Source organism: Neomonachus schauinslandi, chromosome 9 (assembly GCF_002201575.2).
Source record: "Neomonachus schauinslandi chromosome 9, ASM220157v2, whole genome shotgun sequence".
NCBI classification, from domain to species: Eukaryota; Metazoa; Chordata; class Mammalia; order Carnivora; family Phocidae; genus Neomonachus; species Neomonachus schauinslandi.
The window spans coordinates 12,216,817-12,230,854 of NC_058411.1; the positions used below are offsets into that span (position 1 = coordinate 12,216,817).

At 49.7% G+C, this 14,038-nt stretch overlaps 1 protein-coding gene across 1 annotated transcript in view; it reads left to right on the top strand.

The window, feature by feature from the left end:
- CCDC88C (coiled-coil domain containing 88C) overlaps window positions 1–14,038 on the top strand; it is a 117,797-nt gene that overhangs the window by 4,378 nt on the left and 99,381 nt on the right. The window contains exon 3 of the mRNA XM_044918051.1: window positions 3,898–4,006. Coding sequence (XP_044773986.1) covers window positions 3,898–4,006 — 109 coding nt within the window. The remainder of the gene's footprint in view (window positions 1–3,897; window positions 4,007–14,038) is intronic.

Here is a 14,038-nt window from a genome sequence, read left to right on the forward strand (position 1 = left end):
ACACGCACGCTCCCAGGTGCCTGAGCCTCGGGTGTGTGTGTGTGTACGCACGCTCCCAGGTGCCTGAGCCTCGGGGGGTGTGTGTGTGTGTGTATGCTCCCAGGTGCCTGAGCCTGTCTGCATCTGTACTTTTGAGACTGGACACCTTCTGATTTGAGGCAGTGGCTGTTGAGTGCAGTTGGGAATTTGGACTTGGGCTTGAAAGCCTGTGCCTTTGCAAGGCCTGTGGTAAGTCCAGCATTATTTGCTTTGTTCAGACTTTACCCCTGGTGCTTACTGCAAAATTCAGGATAATATATTATTCAGGGGTTGGAAACATCCTCAGGTCAAATGGGAGAGTTTCCTAAAAAAAATTTTTTTTTAATCTCTACACCCAACGTGGGACTTGAACTCACAACCGCAAGATCAAGAGTCGTACGCTCCACCAGCCAAGCCAGCCAGGCTCCCCGAGTTTCCTACGTTTCTAAAAGGACAGTTTTTCACCTAGCATGTTGGAAGAGGAGTTTTAGTCCCATTCTGTCTATATAAAAGCTGAGGGCAAGTATTTGTTAGTTGAATGAGTTTGTGTTGGCGGAAAAGGGTTGGAACAAAAAAGATTTTTGTGAACTTACATGATTTCCTTTTTTGGCTACAGAGTATGACACTCTTTATGGGGGCTTTGAGTCCTTAAAAAAATTACACCAAAAATTTACATTGGTTGTAAGAGTGTAGGAAGAGACAGATGAGCCAAATAAAATTGCCCACGATTTAGCAATGCTATTATTCTGGTGTCTTCTGATGTCTATAGTATGGAGATATATGCTCCTTAAGGTATTTTTATGCAGACATAGGCTCGTGCTGTTGTCTTTTAGCATCCCTGTTTTTCAACCAGTGATACATTGTGGACATGGATGTCTCTGTGTCAATAGATCGTTTCTTGATTCATTTTTAAATTTTGGAAGTCTTTGGAATATAACTAAAAGTTGCGGGCTGGCTTTCCCAAGGGAGGGGGGCAAGGCTGCTATAAATGTAAATCATAACTCTTAAAAATTCTAGGGCAAGTTGATTTGCTTTTTTCTAGTTAGAAGTTTTTGTTTGTTTTTAAAGATTTATTTGAGGGACGCTTGGGTGGCTCAGTCAGTTAAGCATCTGCCTTCAGCTCAGGTCGTGATCTCAGGGTCCTGGGATTGAGCCCCATATCAGGCTCCCTGCTCAGGAGGGAGTCTGCTTCTCCCTCTGCCTGCTTTTCCCTCTGCTTGTGCTCTCTGTCTCTCTGCAAATAAATAAAATCTTTAAAAAAATTTAAAAAAATAACAGGTTTATTTGAGAGAGAGCATATGTGTGCATGGGGGTGGGGGGCAGAAGGGGAGAGAGAATCTCAAGCAGACTGCCTGCTGAATGAGGAGCCCAACCCCATGACCCCAAGATCATGACCTGAGCTGAGATCAAGAGTCAGATGCTCAACTGACTGAGCCACCCAGGTGCCCCTCTAGTTAGAAGTTTTTATAAGGAGGTGCTGAGGGCCCCATACTTTGGACTCCAAACTGTTCCTGAGTTTGGACAAGCTACCAGATGCTTGCACCCAGTGCCTCTCTCCTGTCCTCTGACCTCTCCATATGGGGCTCTTGGCCTTTTGCATTCTCGGGCTATCATGAAAAAAAGACCTTTGTTAGTAATGATGGCTTTTGGGGACATGCAGTCGTGCAGTGATTATAGGATGTCCTCTTCCTGGGATATAGGACCAAGTACGGGTCCAAGTTTGCCGGTGCAGACCTGCCCTTCTAGAATGACAGCCTAAGGCTGGAAGGATCCTGTCATCATTTTGCAGATGAGCACCCAGAGAACCTTGGCCAGTCTTGTGCCCCGGACTGACATCTGTCTCCTGCCCCATTTCCTGCAGCACAGAAAGTGGGGGTTCCTTGGTGCTGGGAGAGTGAGGATGAGCCTTCCTTAACCGTAGTTGACTTTTGTTTCCAGTTATTTCTTCAAAGCCTCTCTACCCTGAGAGCCTTCGCTAAAGGATGGAGTACTAATGATCGTGATAATTTGTCTATATTACTCCTACGGTGAATGTCGAAGCTCTTTTGGAGTGTTGTTTCAGTTAGCTGAACTGGGAGAACAAAAGCAGAGCTGGGCAGAGGCTTCTCTGCTGTTATCTAGGGGACACGCAGGTTCCCACCCCGTGTGTGTGCTGTACCTTTGCACACGCAGTGAATGTGCACCGTGTATTCCAGCACGTGTGCTGAGGCTCCCTGATTTAAAGCTGGGACTGCAGAAACAAAACAGAAAAAGCTCTGCTTGATAAGTTCTGTTTTAAGAAGTACTTTTGTCAATAAAATAGCTTCTCCTCTCTTGAGGCATCTGAAGAGAGGAGAAGTGAGCCTTTAAGATAAATTGTTTGCCACGTTAAGTATACTTCTGTAGCTAAAAATGCCTTTGTGGTTTAAATTCTGAATGCCGCCTCTATTCCTAAATTAATTTTCACTGAACTGTTAACCTTTGTTTTCTCAGTAATGAATGGCTCCAAGAGAAACGTAACGTGCAAATGGCTTGGCCAGACTCCATTACTGTGTGGGGACAGTAAGAAATGTCGTCACATGACGGTTGAAAAGAGATTCCCTGGTTGCCCCAACGTGCCCATGTGATTATTTTAGGGGATACAGGCTGGTTGAATAAAATCCGTAGCTATTACTGTGTGTTACAGGTAAAGGGCTTTGCAAACACACAGTGCAGGGTAGGGACTCCTGGTGTAGATGTTAAATATTTAATGGTCAAATTCTAAACAGTTTATATTATTAAAGAAAAAAGAAGATTGTACTTCCAGTGACGTCTGAAATGATTTCTACTTGTGGATTTTTTTGTTTGTCAATTTTGTGTTCATTACTGGCTTTGGAATGAGCGGCGTGGCATCGAGGTTGATCTCCTTAACTGCCCAACTCCATCTGTGCTTCCGTCCCATTGCAGGGCAATTAGGAAGAGGCTGACTCTGCCCTCGTCCCCGTCTCACAGGGCCGGGGATGACCGATGAAACCCTAAAAACAGCCCTCATTTGAATTAGTGACATGGGAGGGAGGGCTTTGTTATGAGAAGCATCGTGTGATACATGGGCAGATAGAAGCTAAATCCGGTCTACCCAGTCTGTTCTCTTCACGTAAGAAATATTTTGAGAAATGTCCTGGACGTGGATGAGTGGAAATACAAATCACTTGATTCACATTTCTAGTTTCATCCCAACCAGACCTGACTTTTGCCCAAGATTGGAAAATAAATGACACTGTGGGGGTTTCCCACATGAATTATTTATATCTGTGCACTTAGCATTTCTTGTAGGGTACGTAGGACACCATGTCACGTCACAGACTCCTGCTCTTGGTTTTTCAAGGTAGAACTGTGTCCCCGAAATGTAAATCACAGGCAGCACCAGCCCTAGACCAATCTGGTGACAGAGGTGGGGGATCCCAGTGAGATGGAACATGAGTGATTTTGATTTATTAATTCAGAAAAATACCTTTTTTCCCCCTTTCTTGGTATTTCCTATATTTTGGTTCAGCTTTTAATCTTTTTAATCTTGAAATCTATCTTGGGAGAGGTTATAAGTTTTTCATACAGTATCACTTTTGGTGTCTGCATTGGCCTTTGGTGATGGTTTATGGGTGCTGCTAGCAGTTGGAACGGAAATAACGTTGACTCAGGGCCCATGATGGGTTGGTGCTGGGGGGTGGGGAAGGAGGGAGGTGATGGGGCCCCCCCCCCTAAGGTCCATGGCTTGGCAGTAGCGGAATAAGGATTTGACTTGAGCCACATTGTCATAGCCTCGTAGTTACTGAGGCTGGGGGCGGACTGAGCTGGCGCTCAGCTGGAGATGGGGGTGTGTGGCAAATGCTGGGATATGCAGTTTCCGTTCTCTTCCTTCTCCAGAGACCCCAGGCCAACAAATCAGCGCATCAACAAGCATGTTAACAACGATGTGAACCTCCGCATTCAGAACTTGACCATCTTGGTGAGAAACATTAAGACCTACTACCAGGTAAGGGCTGGGAACTCTGTTCCCCTGGGGTTCTGCTGTGCATCTGGTATCGTCACTAAACGGTTTCCCCCACAGGAAGCCAAGAGGAAATGGTGTTCATGGTTAGGTATCTGCTTGCTCACGCTTAGTGTGTTTTCACTTGCATCTTTTTTTTTTTTGGCATTGTGGGAAGGGTGTCAGATGTTGGATTACTTTGTCTAGCGAATGTCCTTTGAGCTGAGTGCAAAGCATTGTGCCTGGTATGGTGGGGGCCCCAGGGATGGTCCTTGATTCACAGCGGCGGCCCCAAGCATGCTCTTGAATGCGGACCCTGACGTGGTGTAGCCCACAGCTGAGTGAGTCTTTGTTCAGGAGCAACGGGAAGGGTGGAGGGAAAGAAGGGACCACAGAAGGGTTATGTTCGTGCCCCCAGCTTGCGGACAGGAGCACTGGGGTTTGCGGTGTGGAGTGACCATTTGGCAGGTGGTCCCTGTGTCTCAGCAGCAGATAGGTGATGGGTTGGGCAAGGGGACCTGATGGGGAAGGGCTATTCAAATATCCATCCCAGCCTTTGGAAAGTCAGGTGAGAATCGTTGACGTTGATGGGAATTAGATTTAAACTGTGTCTCTCAGAGCCCTGGTTTTTAAACTTCTTAGCATGAACCTTTTCTCCACCCCCCCAACCCCTGGTGCATTTTTCTTGAAACCCCAGGTGAAACCCTAGTGACTCTGATTGACTTGAGGGTTAGGGGGCCCTAGTGTTCTCTGCTCAACACCCTCCTCTCCCGCTGGGGCATCTCTGTGGGTTCCCAGGACCTTAAGGAACATGGTTTGAGAACCACTGCTCAAGAACAAATCTTTTCCAGAATTCGTGCTGGGGCTTCGCTGATTCCTTGGGCAGACTCTGCCTCTGGGACCTGTTCCTAGCATCAGCTTCCTGGACTGTAACTCATCTCGGTGCTGGAGTCTAGGGGCATTTTCAGAGTGGTGAAGTCCCTGTCAACATGTGGGAGCCCTTGGGCCACCGTGTTTCGCTCTCTGTCCTCATGCAGTCGTTGCTGGTTCTGAGGTCAGCTGAGGCCTCATGCTGCATGCTGGGCCGGCTCCTGCCGAGGGCTGTGGTTGCTGCAGAAGTCCTCCTTCTTCTGACTCAGTACGAGTTTGAAGACGGAGGGGAGAGGAAGGGAGTAGACAGTGTCCTGAGTTTTCCAAGATGATTGTTTCCATCCTACTCCCATCGAGGTCGGGGTGCATGAGAGAGGGTTACTGTGCTGGGATGCTTTCCCTGTGTGGCCAGTTCCGCAAACCACCTGTGCTCACAGCATGGACCATCGGTGGCCCAGCACTGTGGACTTCCTGAGCAGCCTCTCTGAGGCTTAGATCCAGCCCCATCTTTTTAGTCCCAGATAGATGCCAGCTGGGCTGAGGAGGGGGGCCTGGGCGAGCTGGATCTCTGGGGCTCAGTGGGTTGGTTTTCCTGCCTGAGGGGTGCCACACTCAGGCCCAGGCATGCTGTAGACAGGTGGGAAGTATTTAGTGAGTGTATCCCTGGGGATGGCCATGGGCAGGGGAAGCTGAGCAAAGGCAATGGGGCTATTAGTGAACTTGGGTCTGGGCACGGAGGGGGCTGTCTGGTGGCTGGGCTGGTGGTTCAGCATGTCCTCAGGGCTTGATCCCTATCTGCAGGCACCATTCATGGTGAGGTGCTTTGATGCTGTGTGCTAAGTGCAAGGGGAAGTGGATGGTGCAGGTAGCTCAAGAGACCCCTAACCCCTGCTGCAGAGGGGTGGGGAAGGCTTCTTGGAGGAGGGGCCACCTGAGTGGAATCCTGGTAGGTGACTAAGTTTCCGTGTTTGGAGGGTCATGGGAAAGAGAGAAGAGGAAAGGGGGTGGAGGTAGAGGAAGCCATGGAAGCGTGAAACGGGTCTGTCCTTGATCTATCAAGGTCCGTGTTTTGTGCAGTTGCTCAGCAAAGGTCTGTTTTATCAAGTTTCAGATGACTCCAAACTTAGGAGGATGCGAACATGAGAGATACAGAAATTCGGAACAGGCTTGCAAGGCTGGCCAGAGCCAGTGGCGATCGCTCGACAGATGTATCTTGGGCCACAGGTGTGGCTGGGAGGTGGTAACCTCTCCCTGGTGGCAGCAATGAAGCTCTTGTGAGCAGCATGCAGCAGTCAGGCTCTTGCTGCAGGCTGTTGGCCACGCAGGGGCTGTCCTCTGCTCTTACTGGCCCAGGGAGTCCCGCGCTGGTGGTGGGCAGTGGCTCCCAACCGTCCAGATCTGGGCTGGCCCGAGGGAGCTTGACACCCCCTTGAGACTGTGTCAGTTTGGAGGCAGATTGCTGCTCTGTGTAGAGTTCCAGAAGATGAGACACGGGGGGAGGAAAAGATGTCTAGCCCATTCTCAGGGCCCAGAAAAACTCACAGGTAGAAAGGAGGACCCTGCATCCTTGTTCTGCTTCTGCGCTGTTAACTCTTTGGGGTTGGTGTGCGTTGGCAGCCCCAGCCCGGGGCAAGGGTTTGCTGCAAGCATTTGGCTAAAGACTGCAGAGCCGACCCTGCTCCTCGGTCAGTCCTGCTCCCTGGGAGAAAGTTAGTGGGCCGCTTCCCCTCTGGGCTGGCACAGGTTAGGTGTGTGGGCAGCTCTGTGTATTTTTTTCTTTCCGATTTATTGTAAAATAAAGTTAAGTCCTGGTCCTATAAGTAATAGGTGCTCTTTATGAACAGCTTAGAAAATAAGTAACAAGAAGAAAAGAACCACCCACAATCCCACCACCTAAAGACAATCCCTGTTAACATTTTTACTGTTTCCTTCCAGTTTTTGCATGAATAGTTTTTGTTTTACACTGTTGTGGTCGTGCTGTATATACAATTGCATATCCTGCCTTTTCCCTGCCCCCTGACATTAAAGCATAAACATAATTGGTTGTTATTATAAGGGGTCATGAAAGAAAGTTTTCCAAGAGGAGTACTGCCTGAGTCCCCTTGTGAAATGGCCCCTCAGCTTGGGAGGGCTCAGGATGAGGCAAGACAAATGCTGTTCCTTACTGTTGCAGTGTGGCCTGGACGGGTGAGAGCTTGCCCCCCGAGTAAGTGGGACTCGCACTTGCCTGGGGCATTTTGGTAGACTCCTTGAGGTCACGGAATCCAGCCTTGGGTCTTGTTTGCCAAGCAACGGTTCTGCCCACTGGCTGTCCCCTTCTTTTCTGAGGCACCATGGGGCAGGGACAGTTAGAAAGGATGGGGACCTCTCTGGAGCAGCACGGGGTTTATTGCACAAGGAAGCTCAAGTTTTGCCTCTGAACACCTGTGGAGTTGGTGACTCTTGACCTTCTTCTGGGGCAGACAGTAGACGGTGGGTGAAAACCAGCATGGCCGGACTCAGTCTGACCACTGGTGTGTCAGCCAGGGTCTCAGGCTGCCTCCTGACCTGCTGCTTGGACTTCTCTGGGGCTGGGGCCTAGAACCTGCATTTTCAGAAGTTCCCAGCTTTTGGTCTTACCATCCTCCCAGCAGGCTGGGGAATCAGTGGACTTCTCAAAGCGTGGTCCCCAGACCTGCAGCATCAACATCACCTGGGAACTTGTTCGAAATGCCGATCGTCAGGCCCCTCCCCAGACCGGCTGTGGAAGTCCGGCTGGCTGTCTTCACAAGCCCTCCAGGTGATTCTGATGTACACTCTCGTGAGAACCAAGGGTTAAAACTGTTTCTAGTGACCTCCAGAAGAGGCATCTTCAGCCAGGTCCCCCTAGGTGACTCCTCTCCATCACGTCCAGCAGACAAACGTCTCATCTGTCCAGGGACAGGGAAGTAGAGAAGAGAATGCTTCGTTTAGTTGCTGCCTTTTACGGAAGAAAAGTCTGACAGCGCAAGGTGGAGGTACCTGCCCGCTGCAGGACGAGCCTCCGCAGACGGAGGCACATCTGCTGGGAGGCCTGGAGGAAAGGCAAGCTTAGACCAGACCTGCATGCTGCCTCCAGCCACGTGGCGGGCCAGCTCTGAGCCCCGCCATCGCATGATGTTTGTTTTACTTGCTCAACAGCCAAACTCTTTTTCCTGAGTCTTTTTTTTTTTTTTAAGTTAAATTTTAGAATTATAGAATGGTTCTTTTTATATTCAGGTTCTTGAGTATTGAATGTATGTTGATTTGATAGTGGAGCCAGTGGGAGAGTGATCTCGTAGAAGCAGAAATCCCTGGGGCAGCAATGGCTGGTGTGTGTTTATTCCTTGGGGTTTGTGCACGGTGTCCCACTGCCATTCCCTGCCCCGGACCCCTGCAGTCCTGTTCCTCCTCCCAATGGTTCAGACCTGCCGGTCACGTGACGTTACCGAGCCTCCTTTGGCCTTATGCCGGTGGGAAGCACTTCAAACAGTGACCTGGGTAAATTCGGCGTGTGTTGATCTTTGTTGTCAGGTGTATATAGATCTGTCCTGAAGTCGGGACCCTCAGGTGGATGTGGGGACCCACCTGCAGAACTTACCCTGAGGTGAGAAATTTGCAGAGTTTCTTGGAGCTGCTTCCCTTACGGATCATGTGCCAGAACAGTCTGCTTTCCTTCTCTGGGCTGGAGTTCTCATCTGTCCAGAGGAGGATGCCGCCCCCATGGGCCTCAGATTCCACAGTCACACGATGGCCAGAACCAACCAAGATTTACAGGTCACTTCCAGGAAGCTTTGATTTACGAGGTCCTTGAACTTGGCTCTTCTGAGCTCTGGTCACTCACCATGGTCAGAAGGCCTGGACCGACCCAGAATGTTGGGGTTTTTTTGTTTTGTGTTTTTGGTTTTTTTTTAAGATTTTATTTATTAGAGCATGAACAGTGGGGAGGGGGAGAGAGAGAGGAGAAGCAGGGTCCCTGCTGAGCAGGGAGTCCAACGTGGGGCTCGATCTCAGGACCCTGATATCATGACCTGAGCCCAAAGCAGACGCTTAACCAACTGAGCCACCCAGGGATCCCGAATATTGTTCTTTACCTCGGAAGAAATAGCAGAATGAAGAGTCTGGGGTTGCTTTATCTTCTGTAGTCTTTTTCTTTATTGCTTTGAAAAATTAAAGTAGTACAGATGTTTCTAATGAACGCTTGTGTATCTCTTAAAAATAAATATGAACACATGAATATAGTTCATATCTGCTTGAGGCTTTTTTCTCCCCTTAAATAAAATTTATCAAAGTCCCCAGGATGCCTCCAATGTGTCCAGTTATCCTTCCCTCCTTCCCTGGAGATAATCCTCATTGTTAATTTCGTGGGTATCCAGTTCACATTTTTATATTCTTGCTCCATGTATATATACCTTTTCCCCACTCAGCATGTTTTTGAGATCTGTCCATTTTTGGTGGTGGTTGTATTAGATAAGCATGGGCTGACTAGTTAGAATTAGCTCTAGAAATATGTGCGCTCAGTTTGAGACATGAAAGACACTTCAAAAGTAAGAATAGAAGGAAACGTACATTTGATATTGTTGGTGGGAACATGGAAAACTCGCATAGCTTTGTCTCATTCATGTGGTCAGTAGGGTTCAGTTAAAGTGAAGCCTCCGTAGGTGGGTGTGGCCTGCTTTCATGGATAGGAATGGTGTTCAGGGGAATTTACAACAGTCCACACAGGCCATTTCTACAGTACCAGGGGAATTTGCTTTATGACGAGTACAGTGTATCCCATTTGCAGGGGAGAGCTTTCGCCACTGTGTGGTTTGTTTTTTTTTTTTTAAGATTTCCTTATTTTAGAGTGAGAGCAGGAGCAGAGGGGGAGGGGGAGGAGAAAGAGAAGCAGACTCCCCACTCAGCTCGGAACCAGAAGCTGGATTCCGGATGCTGGACTCTGGACACGGGGCTTGATCTCGTGACTCTGAGATCACGACCTGAGCTGAAATCAAGAGTCGGACTGAGCTGACTGAGCCACCCAGGTGACCCTCCATTTTTGGTTTTATAGAGGAGGGCTTTGAGGTTCCACCAGAAGAGGATGGATATTCTTGATTTTGTAGCTTATATTTGTAGTCTGAGGGACGTAAAAAGTAATATCTCTTATTATAAAAATATTTTCTGATTGCAGATTGGGAGAAATAAGGAAAATTAAGTTCACCCATTATCTCACCACTTAAAGATGCCGTTGTTAACATTTTGGTATTTAGGCCTTCCATCTTTGTGTCTGTGTGTGCCTGGGTTTCAAAGTGTGGATCACCTTATCTATATTATGTGTAACCTGCTTTCTTATTTACTGTGTGGTGAGCGTTGTCCCATGTCATTAAATGTTCTTTTGTAATAGGAATTTTAGTGTCTACATGGCAGGCCCATCATGTGGTTCTACCGTTCTGGTTGATACTGAGTTACTTGTGTCTCAGAATCATAAACACCACCACCATGAACATACTTGGTACTTCACCCTTCCACCAAATGTTTTCATTTCTTTGGGATAAACGCCTGGTATGGAATTCCCGGGTCAAAGGGCATGAATACTCCAAGGACTTCTGTTCCTCACTGCCAGGATGTCCTTTCTTGCCGACTTGCCCGTTCGCGTCCTTCGCGTATTGTGTTGAGGTACGCTGTGTTCTGTATTGCTGTTGAATGCATGATGAATATTTCGGTGTCTCTGCCATGCGGATGAAGGTCTGAGGTTTTTACTGTATGCCTGGGCGAGTTTCCTTGCATTGGGAGTACTGTCGGAGGCTGGTTTGGCGTCTCCAGCAGGACATCTCCCGGCGATGGTGGCGTGCGGTGGCGGCATGGTGGTGAGGCTGGGTGGTCTTCATCAGAGAGGCCCCTGCGTCCTGTCCCCAGGTCAGCAGTGGGAGCTTTCTTTTTGCTGTGAACTTGACCCGGGAACTTTGCTGCTTCCCCGTGCCTGGGAGCTGTCCGTGTACAGTTCTAGAGGGAACCTTCCAGATTATGTTGGGAAGTGAGCCCGAGAGGGACGGTGGTCTTCGTGGACCCCTCCTTTCCTCTTTCCTTCTCACTTCCTGGCCCTCATTGTCTCTAGGGTAGTGATGAAATGGGGGATGAGGAAGCTCTGGGAGCCCAGAGAGGTGGGTGTCCCTTGCCAGGGGCTGCCTGGTTCTTTTCTCTTTCTTGTTCTTAAGGTCCTTCTCTATGTCTGAGATGCCCACATCTGGTGGCGTGGGAGAGAGGCCAGGTAAACCAGCCACTGTAACAGTTGGGTGATCAGAGCCCAAGAAGGGGTGAAGCTCATGGGGAGCTTTCTGGAGTGGGTGACACTTGCCCTGAGTCTTGGAGGATTGGCAGGGAGCTAGACTGGCAGAAAATGGGGTTCATGGGGGGATGTCCTTGGAGAGGAAAGGCACCTGCAAAGCTGTAGAGACATAAAATAGCCTGAGGGCTGATTAGATCACTTCAGGGTGGCTAGAAGTTGGGTGTCTTTTGCAGGTGGTGATGGGTGAGGCAGGAAGATGAGGAGGTGCCGGGGCAGGGAGGGGGCAGTGGATGGCATGCTGATGAATTCAGATTTCATCCTGAAGGACTCCAGAGTCTTTGGGAGAATTTTTAAAAGGGAAAGTTGAACAAAGGAAATGCTGGCCACCGTATCAAGAATGGATTGGTGTCAGGAGGGAGTTGGGGAGTCAGGGCAGATCATGGGGGGCCTGGACCAAGGCAGGGGCAGAGGGGATGAGTTCTGAGAGATACCCATGGGGTATTGCCCATGCGGGGCCATGGACAGCAGCTTGCTAGGTGCCCCACCTGGAGCTAGCATCTGAGGGGAGGGTAAATGTTTTCCCAGGCCTCGGACCTCTGAGGTCTGCAGCAGATCTGCCCCCACTCCCACCAGGGCCTCGGGGTTCAGGACCTGCCCCATGGGGGCTGAGTGGCAGTGGCTCTGGGTCAGCTGGGGGGGGGGGCGCTGCAGGAAGGTGGCAGCTTTCAGGGCTGCTAGAATTCCACTTTTCTACACTAAACAGAAGGCATTTGCTCCTGACCTATCCCCTCCCTGTCCTGCGGACCAGGGATGGAGCAAACAGGGCTGAGGACACCTTGTCATGTGCTTCATCACCCCAGACCTTTCCAGAGGCAGGTTTTGCTTCTGCAAAATGGGAGATCAAGTGTCAGATGGACTTGATTCCTTTGTCTTTTCTCCTTTTCGTTTTTAGAAGAAATGTTGTCAAGGCATATTGAATAGTAAGAAGGGACTTTGAAATTCAGCTTTTTGCCCCAGTCAGAAGCTTGACAGAAGGTAATAGTGCCTCCTGTGAGCTGGGCTTAGGCTCTGTGGGGAAGAAATTGCTGTCTCCATTTTACAGATTAGGAAAGTGAGGCTCATCAAGTAAGATCTAGAAATAGCCCCAGAGAGCTGCAGGTTTCCTCGGGTGAAATGTCTTTCTGAAAATCTGGCTTTCTGCAATCCATCATGGAGGGAGATAGCTTGGTGTTGGCAGACGTCCACTGTTGTGTGAAGGTGGGCAGGGCCCCTCAGGATCTGCACGGACACCAGGGTGAGGGGGTTCTTGAGCCAGAAGCCTCGTGTTGTGGGCCAGGCTAGGAGTGCTGCTTCCTGAGGGTCTCCTGCTTAGGCTCCCCCTTGTTGGAAGCTAGATTTCACACCAGCCTGGAGCCCCAGAGCCCCAGAAGAAGGGACCGGATTGCTTCAGGCGCCTTCTGAAGTCAGCGCTTCGGGGTTGGGCCGTGGGTGGGATACAGGGACCAGCTGGCCTCAGGCTGCACCCCCAGAGCAGCGGAAAGCAGAGAACCAGGGCTAATTACAGAGGGTGGGGAGGGGTGAAAGGTGTGTCTGATGTAATTAGTGGAGCTGGAACTTGGCCAGGCCATGGAGACTGAAGGCGAGGAGGAGAGCGAGACACACACACAGAGGCAGAGCAGACGGGGAGAATATGTGTAGACACCATCTTTCTGGTGTCTGTGGGCTCCCCCTCTTGACCTTGAGTCTAGACCTTGAATCGTCGGGGCTTTCCCTCCTGGCCCTGAGCTGCCACGCTCTCCTTCCCTCCAAGGGACCGTGGGCTGCCACCTGGCTTGGGCACAGCACTGAGCGCACATGCCCCGTATAGGATTGGCCCACTCAGACCTTTGTATCTGCAAATCCGAACTTTGTCCTGGCTCCTCTCCTTCCTCTGAATGGCACTTCTTTCCAGAATCCTGGTCTCTCACCATGGATTTACTTCTCTACGCCTTTTGTTCAAGGTTTCTCATAGTTTGGGGCCATCCTTTAAGAAATGTCCTTTTTCCAGCCTGGCACAGAAGAGACCCAGGGGTGGAAGTTGGGGGGGGTACCCCCCTCACAGAACAAGTGGTCTGAATTTGTGCTTCCAACAAAATATCAGCTGAACCACGAGTGCGAAGCTCTCAGATGCTGAAGGTGGACTGGGGTGCTTTTAGGGGGAGCAAACGGGCCTCCTTTTCAGTTAGCTCTTGTCGGTCACACATTCAGAACTGGGCTGTGAGCGTTCAGGGGCGTGGGAATCCAGCACTGCTGGGTGAATGAAGGTAGAAATGTATTTTGCTGTACACTAGATACCAGAGACGTGTAGGAAGTGGGAAGAGGTACCCATTCCTTTTGTGATGAGGAGGAGGGAAATGGATTTCTTGTTTTTAGGAAAAAAAGAAAAGTCTCTCCCTTGCCTTGGGTTTTGGTGTTCGGTGCCAAGATCAGCATGTTGGATGTTACAACTACTTTGTCAGGAGGAGTCTCCGAGGAACTTGCCTGGGCAGGCTTCGCCCCTCCAAAGAGCCGCCTGCATGGCTCACCTCCAGGGTTAATAACAGTTTTTGTTATTCAGGTGTTCTTTTTGGAAAGGCGGGGTTTTTCTTGCGACTGCACTGTAGCATTCAGGGCCTTGGTCCTTTCCCTTTGTGGTCTTATTGGAGTCATTTTTCTGGTTTTGAGGAGAAACTAAGGAGGATGAGGAAGTGCTTGTCTGAAATCGGTGGGTTCACCAAGGATGATAGCGGTGTTGAAGAGGCCCCCGATTCGGAGTTTGGTGGTGATATTTTGAGGGCAGATGGAGGTTTCAGAAGGCCTGCCAGCTACACCCCACAAGGGTGCCATTGGCTCGGGATTAGGTTTCTCAACAGGTTAAGTTGGGGGGA